Genomic DNA, 24,736 nt, shown 5'->3' with positions numbered 1-24,736 from the left:
CAACCATCCGCCCACTCGTTCATCCACCCACCCGTCCATCCGCCCACCCATCCATCCATCTGTCCGTCAATCCACCCATCTGTCCATCCATCTGTCCATCTATCCATCCATCTGTCCGTCCGTCCGTCCGTCCAACCATCCGCCCACTCGTTCATCCGCCCACTCATTCATCCGCCCACCCATTCATCCGCCCACCCGTCCATCCACCCATCCATCCGTCCATCCATCCGTCCATCCATCTGTCCGTCCGTCCGTCCAACCAACCGCCCACTCGTTCATCCGCCCACCCGTCCACCTATCCATCCATCCATTCACCCATCTATCCGTCCATCCATCCGCCCATCTGTCCATCCATCCATCTGTCCGTCCGTCCAACCATCCGCCCACTTGTTCATCCGCCCACCCATCCATCCATCCATCCATCCATCCCTGTTTGAACAGCTCATTATTCATTATGAGCATCACCGTAGTACCCATTACTGTTCAACTATTCATTAAACAAAGATAAATTCAGCCTAAATAAAGGGGATATTTTGGAGGCAGTATGTTATACTGATGTTCCAGACAGAAGCAGGCACACAGTGTTTACAATGGATAGCAATTTACAATTACAATGTTCCCAATACGCTCTGCAACGACGAGTTCTGCCCGACACACAAAATAGAGCATAATCGCACAAACAAATTCCATTAAAGCCTCTCATGCTGTTTTATTTATATGCCGAATGATTCAGAGAGACAAAAAGAGTACCAGGATATGGGACAGACGTGAGAGATAGGGAGGTGTGGCCTTAGAGGAAAGTCCCAGACAAACGCAAAGAGGATGAAGCTTCCAAGCTGATAGATGGTGGGCAGGAGGAGAGAAACGCAACTAAGAAAATATGGGTAGATATCCTGTCTGGGCACAAACAACACCTCTAGTGACATGAATCATTAAAGGGAAGCCTGGAAATAGCATCTGAAGTTTGGAAGGTCAGACAGGGTGTCTGTCTTCCTACATTCAAAAACAGCTCCCTGCCAACGGGGTCTGTGGCTCCACCCAGAGATCGTGCACAATCATTGACAAAGATGATACATCTGGCTGAAGGTGAACCATAGTGCAATTGCCAATTAAAACTAACGAGAGCTGGTGTGTGACACATTTGTCATGATCATCTGAAAGGATGAGCAAGAGCTGGGATATAATGGTCTCATCATGGCTATGTAAACCATTCCCTTGGGAAATAAACAGCAGATCTCTTTTACTACACACTACAGACACTGTATTCAACTGATCCAGCTGCCACTTGTGGCTTATCCCACAGTACACACCACCAATCCCAACCCAAAACAGCACAATCCAATTTAGTCTCCGAGGCCTTTGTCTCCCCAACTCATCCATGGTCTAGAAACATAATTTAGGAACCAAATGAAGAGTTTTGTGATAATACTTCAATGTTCTGCCTCAGTGTTCCTACCGTAGTGATCAATAAGCATTTTTAGAGACCTTAATTAAATGTTGGTGTGCCTGGGGTAGTGTAACTAGCTTTTTAATCAGGTTCACAATGGGTGAGAATACGCTGAATCACAGCTTTAACGTGCACTATTCAATAGTCACCTGGAAGAAGTGAACCACTATTTGACTAGTTTGAACCTCTTTTGCTGAAAATTACATAAATATAACTGCAAGTAGCAAGTGCTTTGAGACCTTTAAATGTACACGTACAAAGATGGTGACTATATTATTTTTAAGATCTGTAAATATCCTGCACAATGATGGCACCTTGGACAAAGACACTGTGTACCAATTTTCGAGTCAAGCAGATGGACACATTTGATTGGGCGAATAACCTAGGATCAGTTTGCAGAAGTATGTTTCAGAAAAAAAAAAAAAAAAAAAAAAAAAAAATTCTATATTTTTCATAACAGAAATGAAACTGTATGCATGTTTTGTTCTTGGGCCAAGAATCCCTGAGATACAGGATACTAGAGTCTTTGACAAATAGTAGAAAAACTATGGTCATTTCTGAAAATTTTGCACTTTGCACTTGAACTCCCCAAAAATAAGGTAACTGGAAAAAATAAACCCCTTGAAACGCACATCCATTTTGAACCCAAAACAGGAATAAGACATGCTTGAAGTCAATTGGTTGTCTTATTCATTTTCGATTTTGCATGTTGTCATTTGCACTCCCCACACAAATTACATTATTGCTGTTGCTGGAGCTTCTATATCATAAAACAGAGACCGTAGATTGACACTAAACCCTTAGAACTTTCAAGTGATGTATAAATTATATTTTTAATATTTTTAGACAGTATTCAATATAGTAAATGTAAACCATAGTAAACAAAGTGACATCAAGACCAAGGACAGGTCAGTGCACATCAAGAGGTTAAAACTACACTAAAATGCTTTTTTATGCCTACAAAACTACTTAACCTACAATAAAAATGGTGTCAAAATTAGTTTTGGTTTTTGACATATGGTGTATAATATCATTTGAAATTTTTACAAACCACCTGCTGTGAATGAAAATGCTTTGCTCATCACATTAGAATGTGCTGAGACATTATCCCTATAAAACATTTATAATCCTGATGCATAAAGATTGCAAAACCTTTGTCCAAAATTTTATGAACTGTGGTTGTTCACTTTACATTCAAATCAAACAATCCCTTTCAGTTTAATTGGATGATTCCTTGCCAGTAACAGCTGAAAGGTAACTCAGACCTCATGCATTTCAGCATCTGACTGACATTTTATTTTTTTGTAATATATATACTGCACCAATGCAGGGGAACACAACAACACAGCACACTGAATGTATTGCTAGTGAGGAATGTTGTGCGGGGCACAGACCAATGCGACAAGCTGAGCGCAGCTGCAAGCAGTGTGGGATAGCAGACAGGAAGACACATTAATGAGCGTGAGCACCGAAAACTGAGGCTGGCAGTGAAGGGTGATTCGTCGTTTCCTTCTCGATGTGTCTGTGAGTGGGAAACGGATGAATCCTCACAGGTGAAAGTCTAGTAGCTGACAGCCTGTGCGAGGAGCCTGCCCGGTGTGGGTCAACGGCGATGCTCGATAAAGCTCTGGCAGAAAGAGGAAGGCAATCCTAGCTTGCAATTCACCTGTCCAAAGCAGGGGCCACATGTGACAGCAGCTATTGAGAAAGTGACCGAACAGTTGAACCCCTGCATCCAGGCCCATCAGTCTGCGGCCACTGAGACTCACTCTTGAGAAATGCTTTGAGAAGGAGGGCATCTGGAAAATGGGCTAATGAGTTTGCGCCGGTCCAGGACACCTTGCAGAAAGCAGCCAGCAGAAACAAGCTATTTCCCAGCAGCATTTCAGAGTCTATAAAGGAGCTAACATGGAAGCCAAGCCGCCAGTGTATCTCAGTTCACATGCATAAAAATTATACTTGTGAGGCAAAAACAGCAATCTCATGCTAATGAAAAATCACACTCCAAATATAAGCAGAGATTCTGCCAGACACACAGTGATAAAAGGACATTAAAGCGCTACATGTTAGCACAAGCGTTCTAATTCCTAACCGGTGGCAATCACGGTTCTAGATGAGAGGCTGTTCGCCAGCTGTACCGAACGATTATTTAATATGTATGCGGAGGCCTCAAGCTGCGTGCTGATGAGACGACGACTCGCTTCTGGATGTGCAATGATGACTGATGCAAATGGAATAATCCCTCGCTAGGCAAGAGATGGGGGCACAAATATTACAGATGAGGATGACATTTACCATTTGCTCAGCTGTACAATTCACTCCCACAGATCATTGCATCTGTTAAAGGTGCCCTAGAACCAGTTTTTACAAGATGTAATATAAGTCTAAGGTGTCCCCTGAATGTGTCTGTGATGTTTCAGCTCAAAATATCCCATATATTTTTTTAATAAATTTTTTTAACTGCCTATTTTGGGGCATCATTAACTATGCACCAATTCAGGCTGCGGCCCTTTTAAATCGCACGCTCCCCGCCCCCCGAGCTCTCGACTATAAAACAGTGCATTTACAAAGTTCACACAGCTAATATAACCCTCAAATGGATCTTTACGAAATGTTATTCATGCATGCTGCATGCATGCGTCGGATCATGTGAGTATAGTATTTATTTGGATGTTTACATTTGATTCTGTATGAGTTTGATGGTGCTCCGTGGCTAAAGCTAACATTACACACTGTTGGAGAGATTTAGAAAGAATGAAGTTGTGTTTATGGATTATACAGACTGCAAGTGTTTAATAATGAAAATAGCGACGGCTCTTGTCTCCGTGAATACAGTAAGAAACGATGGTAACTTTAACCACATTTAACAGTACATTAACATGCTAACGAAACATTTAGAAAGACAATTCACAAATATCACTAAAAATATCATGTAATCATGGATCATGTCAGTTATTATTGCTCCATCTGCCATTTTTCGCTATTGTTCTTGCTTGCTTACCTAGTCTGATGATTCAGCTGTGCACAGATCCAGACGTTAATACTGGCTGCCCTTGTGTAATGCCTTGAACATGAGCTGGCATATGCAAATATTGGGGGCGTACATATTAATGATCCCGACTGTTACGTAACAGTCAGTGTTATGTTGAGATTCGCCTGTTTTTTGGAGGCCTTTTAAACAAATGAGATTTACACAAGAAGGAGGAAACAATGGAGTTTGACAGTGTTTGTCATTTCCATGAACTGAACTCTAGTTATTCAACTATGCCAAGGTAAATTAAATTTTTGATTCTAGGGCACCTTTAAAGAAAAAGAGATAGCGAGAAAAGCCATTGCCTCTGCCACATCTGAGGTGAGCGATATGAAAATGAGCATTGTGCTTGTTATTGGTTTGTTGTGAGAATGTTTTTTTTTTTTACAAGTTTGGCTTCTACAGAATACTTCTCATGTTTTGGAGAACAGTGTTAATTTCATCAACGGCACACACCCGAAGCGTGCAGCCGTGCTCACAGAAAGCTGCCTCTTCAGCACACGAGTACTGAACTGAGCTCTCTTTAGCATCTTTTCGAGCCAATGGACAAATACACACAACATAATGTAAAAATATCCATTTTGGAGAGTATTCATGTAAACACAGTCAGTTTTGTCTTAAGAAAACAGTATTGAGAATATTGGATGTGCATCAGTGTATTGGATCCCAGTATTCGGTCTTAAAGTGACAGCAGCCTAATAAACCTGCTGTGCCTGTGCCCTTAATATTAATCAAACAACAACAGAGAGAAAATCACAGCTCTTTAATAGCTTTAATAAGGATTAATTATATTTAATTTATACAAATAAATATGTCTGCTTGAAAAAATTATGTTGTATGCAAGTTGTTATAAACAATGCATATATCATTCATTGAAAAGAAGACCATATGTTCTTCTTTAAGAGAAGTGGTTTTATTTAATTACAAGATAATGTTATATGTCACAGCAGTTAAATCTGTGTCTGCATGTTCAAACTTTAATATCATTCATATTAACAGGTTAATAGATGTTTTCTACAGGAGTATATAATGAGTTTGGACATTTTAAATGCTTAATTGATGCATTAAAATTTAACTAACCCATTAGTTTTCAGTTGACTAAAACGAGACTACAACTAAAACAATTCAGATAACTAAAATATGACTGAAACTAAATTGAATTTTAGTCAAAAGACTAAGACTAAAATTAAATGAAAATTTGCTGTCAAAATTAACAATGCTGGAGAGTATAAAAAATTGTCTTGACTGATTTAAATAAAAGTTGTGGCCTCGAGGTTATGACATTGAGAATTGGTGCTTATATGAGAAACATGGGTTTAAAAACTGTATTGCATAGACACAGATTTCATAAACTGATTTGGTTCCAATTTCAAGTCGTTTGGGGTGTAACAATACACTCTTGTCACAATTCGGTTCAATACATGATACTGATCTCACAATACGATACTCTAACAAAACCAAACTTTAAAATTAGTTAAAATTGTATGGGTTTTTTTGACACCTGAACAGAAATATTTGATTCTGCTCAGCTAAAAATATAGAATTATGTTAGACACATATGCATGCACTCTGTTCCTTGACCACATACATTTGAAAAGTTTTAAATATTGTATTTTATTAAATAATGTATTTTATTTAATGTATCAATAATAATGATTAAACATGGAAGCTTAACTGCCTTCTGGGTTTACCATATTTAATGGTTCATCAAAATAAAGATCAATTAAGAATCGATATTGGTTTATCAAAATGAAGATGGATGAAACTAACTGATTAATCAATATTGTCAGCCCAGCTCTATCAAATACAGACTTTGCTCTAAACTAATCCCATTCCACCCTCTTCTATAATTTCCTGTCCTCTATACTTTCACTATCAATAAATGTCAACCACCTCCAAATCAAGTGGAGAAATCTAGTGAAAATCTGGATGCAGGAGTAATTGACACAAGCGTCTGTGGCCGTCCACATCGATATATCCAGCCTTGACACTCACATCCCCAAGTCTGCACACGAACACACATCAGATCTATAGTAAACCCAGCAGGCTTGTTAATCAACTCTAGTTTAAGCCCACCTGAGGTATGCTCGACTGACACACATATTGAAAAGTTAAGGGTTCACATCCTGAGAGTCTGAGAACCTGCTCAGATCACTGCATGACATCAATAAAACTAACTTTTATAAATGTCATCTCCAATTAGACTTTATTGGATGCTTGGTGGTGGGGCGGGCTACCAGAAACAAGAGTGCCTGTGGAAGTTCTTTCTTTTGGGAATCAAATGATCTGCAATTTCCACTACTTTATTAGGAAGTCCTCACAGTACACTGACTAACACTTGAAAGCCTTCAGCCTATCAGAGAGAGGCGTTCTAATGGACTTGTGATACCATCACAGAGAAGTGGAAGAGCTGCCGCCGTCCCTGCACACTTAATGAATAGTATTAGGACAAAACGGCAGCTTAACAACTTCAATAGGGAACAGCCAGTCAAATCTGATTGCCGCAATTTCTATCTATAAAAGACCTACAATAGCCAGAGGCTTGTGGTCACGGTCTGGCAGCTCAATCTCTCTCTTCTTTTTCTCAGGCTCAGGCCAAAAATTGTCCTTTCAAAACTCTGACAAACGAGTGCAGCAGCTTTTATAGCAAAATAACATGCAACTAGATAGTGTTGTCACGGTACCAAAATTCCAGTAGTCGGTACCGATACCATTAAAATTTTACGGTTCTCGGTACCAATTTCGGTACCACAGCAAAATCTATTGGAACTATTTTACTATTTTATATAGCCTATTTTAAAAACATTAAATATGATTTGGAGTGTGTGTGTTTGTGTGTGTATATATAGGCTACCTCAATTAAATACATTTTGAAATATAAAAAAATAATAATAAATAAATGCTCAAACATCCATTGTGTACTGTTGAAAAAAACAGCATATGCTGGTAAGGTAGGTTTTGAAGCTGTATGCTGGTCAAATGCTGGTCCTAAACTGGTCCTGCTGGTCCATGCTAGTCCTAAGCTGGTCCTGGACCAGCATAAACCAGCTCAAACCAGCATACCAGCGTCAAAACCTACTTTACCAGCATATGCTGGCCTTTTCAACAGAGGTAACGGACGTGCGTGTTTATTTTAGCTATTCTGTGAGCGAAACAACACACTACAGCCTGTAATACTATGAAATAAATAGCGGTAAATAATAGTAACCTAAATAATAAGAAAAGTTAAATATTATTTCAAAAAGCATTCGTTTTTTTATTTCCACACAAAGACGCGTCATATATAGCCAAAGTCCCGTTATTATTTTGATATAGCCTCTGCGCTTTGAGAGGGATGTGGGACACGAGCAGGAAAGAGACCATTTCTCTTTAATAATATCTTCGTTATCTCCTGATGTTACAAACAACTGACACTTGTTGTAAAAGGTCTGAAGAGCCATTCAGGCTGTTTGATTTTGCGTTGCCAGAGAAAACGAAAGTAAAAATCACCGGCGTCTGTGAAACGCGCTATACAAATAAACTTGACGCGCCTTATAAAGTCTAATAACAAGCACAAACTCTGTTAAATAGAAATTGACGTGCAAGCAAAAAGGTTTCTGTCCTACAGTGACCTCTCTTATTCGGCATTAACCAAAATGTTTCCATGGCTGCGATGTCACATTTAATTGCTAACCTATTATTTCTTCTGTAAACAAAGCTTTGTGCTTCACTCGTGTCATATTCAAGTAAATACTGGCACAGCCCTATCAGTGGGTACCGAATATACCCGGATTCTCGGTACTACCGGTACTACAGAAATGCTGGTATCGTCACATTTTCAAAATTTCAGTACCGACTTGGTACCGAAGTACCGGTACTTTTGACAACACTACAACTAGATGTATATTTGGGAAACTTTACTTTGATAGACCACTTTAGACATTCTCCTAACTATAAGTACCATTGCAACTACCAGTCATTAGAGTATTAGTAATACTCTACTCTTAATATCTACTAACACTAAACTTGAAGTGCCCCAACGGACATTCTACGGACTCAACATATCTCAACATATTCTACATATCTCAACAGTCTACTAATATTAAAATGAATTTAGTTGACATGCAAAGTTACTTATATTTAGTAGAAAGTGGAAATAAAGTGGAAATGCACCATTGTCCATTTTGGTATGCTACACCTAATTTTCACTTCCCAATGCCACTTTTTATTGCTTCATAATATGGGTTGCAAACAACATAATGTTTGCTATTTTAATGTATGAAGGGCTTGGAAGACAACTGAGACGGTTATTGTAGATCACAGGAATGTGAGCCTGTCTAGCTAAGAGTGTTCTCAAATGTTTTGTTGTTTTATTCACAAAACATGTGAGAATCTCTAAAAACACCACAGGCATTTTTGCAGCTCATTCTCACCAAAAGCAAACCAAAGAGCTGGTTCTCACCAAAGATCAAAGCAGTGACAAAAAACACTGAGTATTCACATACACCAAGAGGTCTTCATTGCTCAAATAAACCATAACCAAAATAAAAGGAAATGGAAAGAGGTGGAATAGAGTTTCAATTATGCCATTATTAAGCCACTTTATGCTGTTCCACAACTGCATTTTCTTTCTTCTGTAGAATATAATACTTCAGTTTGTGCAGACTGCTTTTTCATAATGGGAGCTGGGGTTTCAAAAACGATAAAAAAGCACATTAAAAGTGGTGCAAAAGAAACTCCTCAAGCCATAAGATAGCTTTATGTGCCGAACAGACAAAATGTTTGTTGCTATTTGCTGAAAGTCTTTTACAACATTCAAACATGAAGTGTCAAGATTCTTCACCTTCAACAGGTTTGACGTCAATGATGTGAAATGTCTTTGGTTCTCATTTGTCTCATCACTGACATCAATCTTGCAAGTAATATTTTACAATAAGTCTCCATTTACATTTATTAGTTAACATGAACTAACAATGAAAAATACTTCAAGATTTTGACAATCTTAAATGTTAATATCAACATCAACTAATACATTATTAAATCTGTTATATTGTTCAATGCACTGTGAACTAACATGAACTAACAATGAACAGTTGCATTTTTATTAAATTAATAAATACTGTAACAGATGTACTGCTCAATGCATTAACGTTAACTAAGGGGTATATGTTGTAATGTGTTACCCATGAATCATCATGACACACCATATTTTAATCATATAATTCAACTGTGTTTCTCCATGTTGCCAAGAATAAACTCTCATGTTGCTTTTGTTTTGTTAATGAGTTAATGTGAGAACTGAATTTTAAGATCGTAGCCACAATCATAGATGACAATGATGATGTACATGAAGAGCCATGCCTATGATTATTAATGTAAAGTGCACACCCAACATGACAGAAAACAAGAAACTGTCTTTAAATGTGTGTAGGGTGACGTCCTACTGGACAGAAAAAGAGAAAGACAAAGAAAAGCATTTAGTTCAGCCAGCCATAACTTGTTGGGCTTCCTTAGATCACACATGCACACATTCAAGAATAACTAGATGGGTTATCTTACCCTGTGAGAGGATGAAAACCTGAGAATCAAAGAACAGAAGAGTGGGAGCCAGAAAGAGATAGGAGTCTCATTAAAGTACCATTGATGAAAGAATCTGAAATGCAAGTATAGAGTGGCAGAAAGAAGACAGACGAGGATAAAAGGCAGTCCCATATGATCTAGACATCAGGCGTAACTTCTGAAGGAAAGTCAGTGCTGTTGACGTTGATTCTGATACTCCTGCTATACGGCAGACTGCTGAGTGCTGGAAAACACCACACACTACTGATTTACATGCAAGAAAGTGATCTGACTAGTGTTAGACAACAATTACATTGTAATGAAAGTGAGGCATCAACACTATCATCATGACTGTGCTAAAAGTACATCAGTTGAAATAGTTACACTATCAATTCACAACACCTATGTGAAGTACTTTCAGAAAGCAGCGGAGACTTCACACTTCTGATGAGCTGCCGCCCCTGGCCTTCAATGAAGATTTAAAGTCAACATGCAACAGAACATGTAGGGCCGGAATCACTGAGTCCAGTCATAAGAAAGGAATTAAACTTTAGTTAGTGTGTAATGTTGCTGTTTGAGCATAAACAACATCTGCAAAGTTACGACGCTCAAAGTTCAATGCAAAGGGAGATATTTTCTTTTTAAATACTACAACAAACGGCTGGTAGGGACTACAACAAGCTGCTTCCCAGGTTAGTGACATCACAAACCTTAAAATTTACATAAACCCCGCCCCCGAGAACACACAACAAAGGGGTGGGGCCATGTTGGGCTGCTTTAGAGAAGAGGAAGAGTTGTTGTAGTAGAGTGTTGTTGTCATGCCGTCATTTTACGCTGGACTGCTTCACAAACGAGGGTCAATTCAACACAAAAGATGAACATGACGGCACATGCTAGTGGATGAGTTGAATCAACTCCTCAGCAACTACATAAATTTATCCACTAACCATTCAGAAACGTCTAAAAGTTGTAACTTCTTCCTGAGTCTCTCTATCAGTGTCGACTCCGGTTTGAACAATGTAAGACTGAACACTTTCATCATTTTGGCTGCGTGAGATTCTCCAGCTTTGTTGTTGTTGAGCTGTTAAAGCTCCGCCCTCTTCTGGAAAGGGGGCCGGGAGCAGCAGCTCATTTGCATTTAACACTCTGAGGTCTGAAAACGCGCCGGCGCGTTTTGCAGTTTTTTTTTCACATTGCAGCAAAACAGACTTAAAATACTCCGTCATTTTTTGTCATAGAGACATAAGTAATATATCAATTGAAACTATAGAATATCTTCTTTTATTTGTATACACTCAGAGTAAAAACAAAATGTTGTGCTTTTTGTAAAATAAAGAAAACTAACATGATGCGTGATTTCTCCTCTCCCTCTGAACGAAGTCCAATCTGATAGTTCTCAGAAAATGAACTGTAACTTAGTGAATACTAATCACAGAAAAATTAAACTTATGTCTAAAAAAACGTTAAGATGTCAGGTTTTAAATCATGTAAGTCAAATCGAAAACAAACCTTCTGTGTTTATGTAATCTGTATGAAAAGAGAGCCATGTCAGAAGTCCGTGATTCAGCTCATTATCTGCTAATGCGGCCACGCCCACGGAGCCAGCGCTATTCAGACGCAAATTCAGAGGCAATACATGCATTCATCGTCTCAATCGTGTATTTATTGTCTTGAAAAGTGTTTATCTGGATGTAAAAGTCATGGTTAGGGAGCTCTAGAAGACATGCAGTTAGTTCCTGTTTTCTTTTCTTCTATAGATTAATTTTAGATGAGTTTTTGTTTCTTTAGCGCCCTCCGGCTGCAGTATGAATTGGAAACTCCATTCATTGAATGGCCTCTTCTTCTTTTAGATGAATCTGTGGACTAAAAATGCACAGAGCGCCCTCCGACTTCAAGGATGAATTGAAAACACCAGCGCTCATAGTAATGACAATGAATATTAAATAAATATAACTACTCTGTATAGAAAATTGACATAAGCATATGAGAATCCAATATTTCTCCAAATGTGCATGCTTTTAAACTAAAAGCCTATATTCAGACTCTTTGCATCACAGAAATACATTATATTTTAAAGTATAATATAAAACCATTACTTTATATTGTAATAATATTTTTCTGTATGTTTCATATATCATGATGAGCTTGAGACATCACAGAAGGTTTTTTTCACAGCCTACCTGACTGAAATGCCTCATTAATATGCAAGTCATTTCAGCTCATTACTATCCAATTCTTTTGTCTTCACAGGTGAGAATGGCCCATTTTCAGTGGTGATTCACGCCTCCATGCATACTGTGTTTCTTGGCAAAAAGTGTCTTACAAAAACTAAATCAATATATTGTTTTATATGAAGGAGTAGGCAGCATAATTTTTACATAATTTTGAAGCAAAAACTCTAGTTTACAACCTCCAATACCCAGAAGTCTTGTGAACACAGATTTACTATACTTTTTTTGGCCTTATTTCAGTGACTTAAGTTTTTTGTTTTTTCAATAACCACGCATAAACATTATTCCTTCAAAAACACAAACATGTACATACATGTTCCTCACATATTATTGTAGCCTAGTTTGTGCTGAATACAGTGTAATGACACTTTTGTCATTCATATGTTTATGAACAACTGAAAAAAGCACAAATGTCAGGGCATGTCAAAACTTCTCCAGGCCCCAAATCAGCCTCAGACTCCAGAGGGTTAAAGGGACACACACAAAAACGGCGTGTTTTTGCTCACACCCAAATAGGGGCAAATTTGACAAGCTATAATAAATGATCTGTGGGGTATTTTGAGCTGAAACTTCACAGACACATTCTGACTTATATTACATCTTGTGAGAAGGGGCATTATACCTTTAAGTCACAGAATCAAGCAAAATTTGGATGAATACATAAAAAATTAGACTGTACACTAAATAAAAATCACAAGTGTCTGTGAAAATAAAACCGAAAAAAATATTGATTAAACAGGGCAGTCATGGAGTACACATGATGCTTTTCACCATTTAATTTGATAAAAAACTATCATCAAATACACTTGTGTGTCTTCACTACAACCAATCAAAGTAAATGTTTGGTTTACCTTGAAATTATGATAAATATATTACTACTGTACAATAGAATGTACTTCCCAAAGTAATAATAATATTAATAATAGTACAGTTCATTAAAACTGTATTTTAAAGAATATCACACAATCTTAGAATTTTTCATCCATGTTTTAATAGAAATGATAAATCATTGCTGTGTAGTACTTTGTTTGTCAAAAAATGAAAGGAAGCATCTGAATTTCATTTGATTACATTTTAAAAGATTAATTAAATTGTTAAAAGTTTTGTGCATTCATTTGATTACCACCATTTTTGATAATAAATTTGTATTAAATCATTAAACACAGAATCCAGAACAATTAAAACAGACAACACAGAAGAAAAAAAAAAACTATTATTATTATTATTATTTAAATAATAAATTGTTAAAGTTTTATGAATTCAATAGATTAGACATGCTTTTCATTAACAAAATTTATTTGAACTACTAAAATGCAAAACATGGAATTGGGTGTCCTAAACGTGAAAGAACATGCCGGGACTATATTTTATTCTTTGAGAATTGCAAAGTGGAGGCTAAAGTTCACCTTTTGAGCATCTTAACGTATCCCAATAGGAAAAATTCTTTAAAAAAAAAAAAAAAAAAAATTGTTATTTACACTTATCGCAGCAGCCTTTATTAGATTTACATGATCCAGCATACTTACTGCGTTAACTACCGGCAATACTTCACAAACCACAAATACACATAAGTGCGTATACATCCAAACACAGATAGAAATGAGATGGAAAGGGCAGCGATGATTGATGTCCCAGACCCCCTGAGGTATACAGACAGAAAACTTTTCACAGCTTGTTATGTAGATTCAATCATTCGCTTCTTTCATGTCGCATGCTGAACAGAGACAGCTGAGAGCCGAGTCCCCGTCACCACAGGGTGGGATTCCTTCAAACACACAGCCTTTCATCACGTCCCAATCACACACCGCAACATAAACAAGCCAAAAACACACACACGCACACACAGAGAAAAGAAATGACAGAAGCGTTTGAGATCAATACAGACGTTCCCTGTGGGAGAACAGTTTGAGAGGGAGGGTGTGAGCTTCAGGAACCAGACTGATTGATTGAATTGCCGTCAGCGCGTGGCGCAGCATGAGCGCCTGAACGTTTAGCTCGTACATCAGCGAGCGGCTCGTGCCAGGACTCATCTCAACTGTCACAAGTTCTTGGAGAAGTCACAAACACAATGCCACACAAGGTTCCCGCTGCCTGATACCTGATTATGACCTACAGTCACATAGAAAACTGATGTAAAGTTTAGTTTATCATGCATCTAAAGATGTCCAAATACTTGCAGGGTCACATGCAGGACAGAAATAATGTGAGGGAGATGGGGTCAACAGTGCTTCTAGTACTCTCGTAAACCAACTACACAAACATCCACACACTCACAGACGTCCCATCCTACTCTCAAACACCCCCGCACAAGCACTCAGACAGCCCAGCCTCTCCACACCACCTCATTTATCAGTAAAACTGTAGACAGAGAGATCGGTCCTCATCCGGCAGTGCAGTTAATACCACAAGGAACACACACACACATGCCCACAAACTGAAGCAATAAGCCAGACGGGGCTGCCAACCTTTGCCGAGTGCTTCTCCCACACACGTTGCTTATTGTATCGCTGCTTCCCTTGTCTTTTGTCTCAATCGTGTTAGGGTGAGAGGCAGATGCCTCATCTGCACCTCCCCTCCTCAACGCCAATCAATAGTGTTTCACGCCGCACTTCTCAAGCACCACTTACTGCAGGCTAATGGTGCTGAAGGGTTACAGCACAGCAGTGTGACTCACTGCATATATCATGCCACTTGCTACATCCTGAAACATAGAAATAAAACATCTGCTGGCTGATATCACCCCTGATTTATGTCTCCATTGCAGCTGGCCTAGAGAAAATACTGTGGGTGCAAAAAAACAAGTTTTTGCCATTTTTATCCTAAAATGATCTCTCAGGTAAGCATGCAAATCTTGTACAGTCAAAATATTCCAGTTCATCAAAGCCACAGCCAATCAGTTGAAGGATGTAGTGATGTAGGAGTGGGTGACATTTATTTTACAATTTATACATATACAAGCGACTCAAAAATGAATAGATAAAAAGGTCAAAAGGTAGGTCTGTCACATTTTAAGATTTTTTTTTAACACTTATGTGCATTGCAATAAAACATGACAAAGAAATGACTAGTTTATTGACTCAGTATTAGTTTTTTTTTTTTTTCCTTCTTCTTTCTTTTTAATTAGCTGTGGTTATATTTGTTTTCTTAAAAAAATATGCATGCATCATTTCCTGATCAGTGTTGTTAACCAAAAATATTAAAAATCAGGTTTGGTAATTGAAGGATGGATGGATGGATATATGGACGGATGGATGGATATATGGACGGACGGATGGATGGATGGATGGATATATGGGTGGATGGATGGATGGATAGATGGATGGATGGATGGATGGATGGATATATGGACGGATGGATGGATGGATGGATATATGGGTGGATGGATGGATAGATGGATGGATGGATGGATGGATATATGGGTGGATAGATGGATGGATGGATGGATGGATGGATGGATGGATGGATGGATATATGGACGGATGGATGGATATATGGATATATGGGTGGATGGATGGATAGATGGATGGATGGATGGATATATGGGTGGATGGATGGATGGATGGATATATGGACGGATGGATGGATGGATGGATGGATGGATGGATGGATGGATGGATGGATGGATAGATATATGGGTGGATGGGTGGATGGGTGGATGGATAGATATATGGGTGGATGGATGGATGGGTGGGTGGATGGATGGATGAATGAATATATGGACGGATGGATGGATGGATATATGGGTGAATTTTGATGCAGCTTTTTTTGGTAATGTACACATTCTGTTGTGCAATTTAAGAGAAAAACCTACAACCCCAAGGCTGTTAAAAAGTTATAATAACTCATCAATTACAAAGTTAAAGTGTACACCACGCAAAAAAGCTTCAAGGCTAAAACAAAGACAAAGACAGCAAAAGTGAGAAAGACAGGGATAAAAAAGAAAAGAAAAGATGGCTTAAAAATAAACCTGGGTGTGTTTTGTAACACAGAAACAAGTTATGAATGAAATAATCAGAGACCTCATTTTTGCCACCAATTGTATGATTTGGACTTTAGGCTGTTTCCACTCATTTCGCTATTATTTCTTTAAATGGGTCACTAAACCGTTGCATTACTGTACATGGTGCTCACTTACAAATGAGTGGGTGGAACAGTCAGCACACTTTTAATACTGATTTTAAGCTGTAAAAAGGGGATGCACTGACAGTATCAAAACCAGGTAGTTCACAAAACATTTGCATTTGTGAAACTGTAAAAAAAAATTTTTTTTTCGAGGTTGTAAATACAACATCACTAAAGGATTATTAGGATGGATGGATGGATGGATAAATATATGGGTGGATGGATGGATGGATGGATGGATGGATAGATATATTGGTGGATAGATGATGGATGGATGAATAGATGGATGGATTGGATTGGATTTAAAAAACATAGCTGCCAAGTTAGTTGGCAATAGTTAGTTGTCAAGGTAAAGTTTAAGTGTAAGTTGAAGTATTGAAATCACAAAAACTGAAACAAAAAATAATATATTAATTCTATATAAGAAATATTTGAAAACGAAACAAAAACAAATGAAAATGCCAAAAGCACATAAAATTACTATAACTTAAATCAAATCGAAAATAAAAACTGAAAAAAGGTCATTCATATTAGTAATACAAACAACATGATATAAAAAAATGACAGACAAAAAAACAAACAAAAAATCTGCAACCTTCTCTGTACTATTTCATAAAATGACCTGCTCCAGAAGTAAATTCTATCCCCAACCCTAACACAGCCCTCAAAGGACACTTTCTGCATTTTTACATATTCAACAACAACAACAAAAAAATTTGTATGATTTATATGCCTGACAAAAAAATGTCTCCACAAGAAAAAAAAAAAAAAAAAAAAAAAAATCTGGTATTACTATATCCTTTTGTCCCCATGATGTAGAGAATACCTGAACCACACTCTCTCTCTCTCTCTCTCTCTCTCTCTCTCTCATCCCTGCTATTTCCAAGGTTAACCAACCCACACTACACTAATTAAAAACAATTGATAATTGGAATCTGATTGTTCTGTGAAAAATTGCTTAACTGGATCACACTCTTTCATTCCTGAAGTTTACATTGCTAATACAAGTGTGTTGGTGTTGGTGTGTGTGTGTGTGAGAGAGAGCACCACACAACACCTGACAACACCATGACAATAGTGTCTCCACCAGCAACAAGACACAAATAAACCTCTGCATCTGGCAGCAATTCTCAGCTATACGCCAGTTCCTCAGGTGCCTTGACGATTAATAGACTCAATGTCAGCGTGTTAAACCTGCATCGCATATTGTTGCACATAATTCCACTGAAATATGAAAGCAATGTCTTCCTATGATTCATTAAGACACAAAACCACTGTGGCATGTCATTAGCAATGCTGAAAAGAGAACCAATTGCTACACAGTGTTGGCTTATTACCCACAGATATATATCAGAGGTAAGCAGTTCAAATAGTTCAAAACATAGAATTAGGTTATTATTTTGATGCAGCTTTTTTTGGTAATGTACACATTCTGTTGTGCAATTTAAGAGAAAAACCTACAACCCCAAGGCTGTTAAAAAGTTATAATAACTCATCAATTACAAAGTTAAAGTGTACACCACGCAAAAAAGCTTCAAGGCTAAAACAAAGACAAAGACAGCAAAAGTGAGAAAGACAGGGATAAAAAAGAAAAGAAAAGATGGCTTAAAAATAAACCTGGGTGTGTTTTGTAACACAGAAACAAGTTATGAATGAAATAATCAGAGACCTCATTTTTGCCACCAATTGTATGATTTGGACTTTAGGCTGTTTCCACTCATTTCGCTATTATTTCTTTAAATGGGTCACTAAACCGTTGCATTACTGTACATGGTGCTCACTTACAAATGAGTGGGTGGAACAGTCAGCACACTTTTAATACTGATTTTAAGCTGTAAAAAGGGGATGCACTGACAGTATCAAAACCAGGTAGTTCACAAAACATTTGCATTTGTGAAACTGTAAAAAATTTTTTTTTTTTCGAGGTTGTAAATACAACATCACTAAAGGATTATTAGAGTAAATTTGACAAGACAATACAATTTGTCTTTCTACTTCAAAATTTCACATTTAAATCAATGTGTTACTTGTTTCTTTGGCTGCATTTACACTGCATGGTTCAAGTGACCCAATTCCGATTTTTTTGTGGCACAGATTGGATATGACCCATGAACGTGTAACCAGGAAAAAAAAACGCATGGATTTCGATATTCACAGTTCGGTTTCATACCTCAATCATACGTGGAAATAAATCTGATCGGATACGTGCATTTAGCCTGCTGTGTAAGCAGACAGGTCCAATATACCCCTGTCAATGAGAGACGTACGTCATTGAAAAAGTGACGTTTTTGAAACATTTTGCGGTACAGATGTATCTACAACAAATGAAACATCTCTAGTTGACTAGAAGAGTATTAATTTAGTTTGTTTGTGTTAAATAAATGGCGATCTGGTGTTGAAATGCGTTGATTTTGAAATCATGCCAAGTGCTTGTTGCCGCTGTTGTCAGTGACGGCGACTCGTTCTGTGTAGACTGCCTATTTATTCCAGTGAAACCACAAAATAAAATGCACACAAACATGTCTCTGCCCTTAAAATACAATCACTGATGAACACATTTGTTTTTAATGAGTAAAAAAACCTATACAAGAACCTCTGACATGCATAACAAAAGTTCTACCGCCAGACCATTACTACATACAAAAACTTACAGTGGATCTGTGTACATAATCACTGTTGTGAAGAATTTGTACTATATAATTATTTTGATGTAAGGATTAAACTATTGCATTATAAATGTTTCTATGAATTCCATGTCAATAAATTAAACTCAATGTACTACTGAAACCGATTTCTTGATATCACAATGCTATTTTTTGTCTGTTTCACCAAGTGTAGTGAAATGCAGATATCGGATACGGGTCACTTTTAAAAGAGGATGTAAAAAATCTGAATTGGCCATCAAGACCGGCAGTGAAAATGTGGCCTTTGATATCGTTTGTGAAACTTACTACCAATTTCTGAGTGAAATTAAATTGTCTAAAAGCAGCCAGTATCTCCCGGTTAAAGTGACAAAGAGTTCAGGTCACGCTGTAATCAACCTACCAAATGTCCTGTTCGATACTGGAAATTCTCACCCACTCGCTCTCTGCAGTGCATCCGTTATCCAGTAACATCAACACCAGTGGGGCGGGTGGAGGGGGGTTGGTCGTCTAATGGAGTGCCAGCGCTAATGAGATGAATCTATCCATTATAATGCTTTAACGAGAGTAAATCTGCATGGCTGGTAATTAGTCCACGCCCCTGCATTAGCTCCACTCCTCGGAGGAGCGACTCTGTCTTGTGTTGCCAGAGGACATCAGAGCAGCTGAATGCATTATGCTCCAGATGCTGTGAATTTTCATCATTTAGATGTGTTTCCATCAGGGAGCGGATTGATCAGGCACGGTCACGGCGGATAAGAGCACAGCATAATGACAGGCCGGGAAGGAAAACTGCTGGCGTTGTTCAAAAAGAAACCCCATTAAGCAGCTCCTGGTTGCTAAGCAGACACGTACGGTGCAACTATTTAGAGTGCCTGTGAAGCGATAGATGAGCCGAGGCATTGTAAGATTCGAGACAACAGTCTCGTGACTCAGCAAGCATAATCAAGGGCTTAACAAATCAGACAGGTGCTAATTGCACTGAGCAACTGAGAAGCAAACTGCAGACTTCCCACTGTGTGAGATGATATTAGTGTTGTGCATACTACAAATGTCTTGTTTTTAGTATTTTGGTGCTTTTATTTAAAAAGTTAAAAAAATTAGAGAATGTTGCGAGCCAGATCAGAACTCATATTGTCTACATAAGCATCATTCTGTTAAGCCACGACTCCAACATAATACGGTGTCCTGTTTTTAGTCTTATTCCACTTTTATGTAAAGGAGAGTAGAGAGAATAATAAGAGAGTGAAGGTGAGATCAGGGAATGTTGCAAGCCAGATTAAAACTCACTCTGTCTGCATGAGCAACTCATTACTAAGCCAAGTATACGATGTCCTAAAACATCTTACATTTGGCCTTTTGATGCAGCAGAGCAGGACATAATTAGAAGGCAAGATGGAATGTCAGATTGAAACCTGCATCGTCAGTATGAGGACCACAGCTCAATGCTAAGCCACAGCACTGACTTACTACAAAATCTTAAAAGCCCTTCTTCAACCTCAGCAGAACAAAAAAAAAAGGGTTTTTTTTTCTATTATTGTCTAAAACCCATTACCACACTGACTTCCATTTCAGCAGCTGGACTCTGGAGTGTCTAAATATTCGGTGTATGGTGAATAGAGCTCATCTAAGCCATTCTCAAATGACGTCCTTGCACTAAAGAAAAAAAAAAAGTGTTCTGAAATGGGCAGATTAGATTAACGTTAGGAAGCTTTGATCTAAAGCTCGCTGGCTAGCTTTGATCTGCACAAGCAGCTCTTCACCATGACCAGAACACAATTTCACTTCCATTTGTATCAATTCTATGGGCATATACGACGATGAGAAGCTCTGCTCACCGTCACTTGCTGCCATTTATCCCTAATCAGAGTCAAGTCATGAATGGCGGCAGTGTTCCTGAGCGAAAAATGACCATCAAGGGACCGGAGATCAGAGCGGCAAACTTCAAATGGAAATTATATTTACAAAGAGCAGCAAGTGTGGAAAATCATGATGGCTGAAATTTACAATTATCAAATGACTTATAGACTCTTAAAGTTGCAGTAAGCAATTTCTGAAAAACACATGATCAGACCGAGCAGCACAACAAACTTGTAGCCAATCAGCAGTAGGGGGCGTGTCCACTCATGATGGGGGAGGAGAGAGAACGAGCAAATCAGCAGTAGGGGGCATATACACTCATGATGGGGGAGGAGAGAGAGTGAGCCAATCAGCAGAATTAGGGGGCGTATACACTTATGATGGGGAGGACAGTGAGCCAATCAGCAGTAGGGGGGCGTGTCCTCTTATGATGAGGGAGGAGAGAGAGTTAGCCAATCAGCAGTAGGGGGCGTGTCCTCTCATGATGGGGAAGGAGAGAGAGTGAGCCAATCAGCAGTAGGGGGCGTGTCCACTCATGATTGGGGAGAGAGAGTGAGCTAATCAGCAGTAGGAAGCGTATACACTCATGATGAGGGAGGAGATAAAATGAGCCAATCAGCAGTAGGGGGCATGTCCTCTCATGATGGGGAAGGAGAGAGAGTGAGCCAATCAGCAGTAGGGGGCGTGTCCACTCATGATTGGGGAAAGGGAGTGAGCTAATCAGCAGTAGGAAGCATATACACTCATGATGAGGGAGGAGATAGAGTAAGCCAATCAGCAGTAAGGGGCGTGTCCTCTCATGATAAAGTAGGAGAGAGTGAGCCTATCAGCAGTTGGGGACGTGTCTCTCACGATGGGGAAGGAGAGAAAGTGAGCCAATCAGCAGTAGGGGGTTTGTCCACTAATGATGAGGGGGGAGAGAGAGAGCTAATCAGCAGGAGGAGGCGTATACACTCATGATGAGGGAGGAGAAAGTGAGCCAATCAGCAGTAAGGGGCGTGTCCTTTCATGATAAAGTAGGAGAGAGTGAGCCTATCAGCAGTTGGGGACGTGTCTCTCACGATTGAGGAGGAGAGAGTGAGCCAATCAGCAGTGTCCTCTCATTATGGGGGAGGAGAGAGAGTGAGCCAATCAGTAGTAGGGAGCGTGTCCTCTCATGATGGGAGAGAGAGTGAGCAAGAGGGAGATTTGAAGACTGTAGAAAGAGAGATGGCTGAGAGACATTACAAAAGAAGGGTTATGATCAGGCAAGAGCTTTAGGACCTGTGTTAATATTAGAAAAGCGTTCCAGTGCTGGAGAGACTGAAGCGGGAAGGCCTGAAAACAGATGCCGAGGTTGCGTTGTTTCTGCTCCTTACATTAGTAACATTGGTTTTGAGTGTCATTGTTTGTCTGGAGCTGGAGTGTTGCTGGCAACAACAAACTCTTGCTTGTATACTCTTGTGTACTGTATGTTCATGCGTTCATCACTTTATTTTTCGCTAAGCATCATTTCGCTACGCTTCAGCTATGATAAAGGGACATGCACTCTTGCATTGCACGTTCATGCATTTTGGGGGTGGAGCAATGAAGGGAGGGGTGTGTTTGTTTGGGTTGATTTCAAATGTCAACAGTGTAGAAATCTCTTGCTGCACCTTTAAGCAGAACGTTGCAGGTTCAATGCCCATCCATTATCCATCTCCATCATCATTTCGGCCCTCAGCAAGGCAATCAACTGCAGAATGCTCCATGGGAATTATACTTACATTACATTTACAGTGCCGTTTTACAGTGACACTGAATAAATGTCACAAAAACTGAATTACAAGAGGCTTGGTGATGTGGCAATAAATAAAGATTGCATTTTATCTTAAAATGCTAAACAGGAAAAAGAGTGCCTAATTAACATGAACAATTAATCTGATCCAATTAAGTCTCCTTGACAACCAGAAACATAAAGTAGCCTTTTCAAGATTAATTTCTTTCAGCTAATCATAATTCAATTAATTAGTACGCCATTAACATTAATATGAATATGAAAGGGTTCTTCTTCATTTGAGTCAACCTGTGTCAGAAAGGTTTGTAAAATTCCCTGGGCGTTACTTTTCAAGTTATTTTGAAGGTCATCAGCAGCAGACAGTCTCTCTCTTCATGATTGGCACATATCCAGCGGCTCCCTGAATCTCCTTTGCATTTTGAAAATCCAGACTGCAAGGTGATAGTCATAATTGTGACAAGACACAAGCAGAAATGCTTGAAACTCTTCTACAGAAATATGAATTGTTTGCTTATTGTTGTATTTAGTGTTGTTTTCCATGCATATTTTCATTAGATTTTTATTTTATTGACCTCATAAATGTCAAATTATGATATCAAAGCTACTAGAAAAGTGGAAATATCCTGAGGTTTCCGTTCTGATTTTTTAATGAAGGCGATAAATTGAAGTGAACATCTCACAGAATGCAGAAGACCACCAGGCATTCACCTCCCACATTCAAAGGTCAAGAAAAGAGCAGCAGCAGAAATAACGATGTGAATGTAATTAACGACTGTAGGGCTTGATGAGTGTGAATGAGCGCGGTCTGAGGAAGAGAGGAAATCATTAAACGTAACATACCTGGAGGAAGGTTGGGTCTCTTCCTCTTTTTGCCGTTTTCTGTTCCGTTTTCCAGAGGACAGTCAGAAAGCAGAGGACCATTGGAGCTGTTGAATTGCAATGGTTCGTTGTTCGTGGCGGGGTCGAAGGGCAGCGGATTCAGACCTGTGGAGGGAAAGAACAGACAAACTTGGTAAGTTTGCATGTTCCATATCCAAGGCATAACGTATAGCAGCTTGTTCTGGCCAAGGAAGACCGTGAGGGGCTACCTGACCGACATGTATCACAACAAACCACTTTTTCTATTTTTTTTTTTAGTGGTGGGAAGATATGAGAGTATTGTGGAACACACAGTGGATGAATTTTTAAAGGCAGGTTGGAAATCATGTGATTGATCATGCTTATTACATTCTACTGACTGCTCTAGTTTTTAACATTATGAAATAAAAATCAATTTTTTTTTATTAAAGGTTTTTTATTATTATTAAAGGTTCATACATTATTACAATATTACTCTAATATTGGAGAGAAAATAGTTACACAGTCAACTTAATACAAACAAAATATTCTGAATAAAATATTAAGATAATGTGCTTTGGCCATAGTACAGTGACAATACAATAACCATATTTAATTTTAGAAACATGTTGAATATATATATAATATTTAAATATTTTTAATTATTTTAATTTATGCTGATTTAGTATTCAAGAAACATTTTTATTATTAACATTTTAACATTTTATATAACATTTTATCAATGCTGCTTATTATTTTCATGGAAACCATGACTTTTTTTTAATGAACAGAAAGTTCAAAAGAACAGCATTTATTGGAAAAAAAAAAATGTAACATGAAATGTCTTTACTGTCTATAAATGTCTTTACAGTCACTTTTTGACAAATTTAATGTGTTCTTGCTGAATAAAAGTATTAATTTCTTTAGAAAAAAAACCCTTCTGACCCCAAAATTTTGAATGGTAGTGTATATTTATTGTATTTGTTGTTTATAAATGGGTTATTATATATTAAATCATGTAGCTGTCATTATATTTAAGGAAGGAGGACCCTTGCATATTTTGGGGCCTTTGGCATCAAAAAGTTTGAAAACCCTGTTCTAGGACATCTTATGTCATGCATACTACAAAAAACCTCATGCATTCAAATCTCATAAAATATGACTAGTTCTTCCTTGGAATTTCTTGTTTTGTTTTAATCGGCCGAAGATTTCCTGAGAACTTATTTTTAAGAGAGCTTCTGCCAATTTAATGTGCATCAGAGGTGTACGGTC

General features: G+C 38.3%; 1 protein-coding gene across 11 annotated transcripts in view; it reads right to left on the bottom strand.

Annotated features, from left to right (window-relative positions):
• Positions 1-24,736, bottom strand: part of enox2 (ecto-NOX disulfide-thiol exchanger 2) — a 287,212-nt gene that overhangs the window by 134,321 nt on the left and 128,155 nt on the right. For 6 of the 11 annotated variants that reach the window (XM_048175874.1, XM_048175873.1, XM_048175875.1 and 3 more), the window contains one exon: positions 23,468-23,611. In XM_048175874.1, the coding sequence (XP_048031831.1) occupies positions 23,468-23,611 (144 nt within the window). Of the gene's footprint in view, positions 1-10,016; positions 10,036-23,467; positions 23,612-24,736 lie in introns of all 11 variants that reach the window. The other 5 variants (XM_048175884.1, XM_048175880.1, XM_048175883.1 and 2 more) reach the window with 1 other exon arrangement.

This window comes from Megalobrama amblycephala, linkage group LG23 (assembly GCF_018812025.1).
Source record: "Megalobrama amblycephala isolate DHTTF-2021 linkage group LG23, ASM1881202v1, whole genome shotgun sequence".
Taxonomy (NCBI): Eukaryota; Metazoa; Chordata; class Actinopteri; order Cypriniformes; family Xenocyprididae; genus Megalobrama; species Megalobrama amblycephala.
This window is presented reverse-complemented; position numbering and strand designations above follow the sequence as displayed.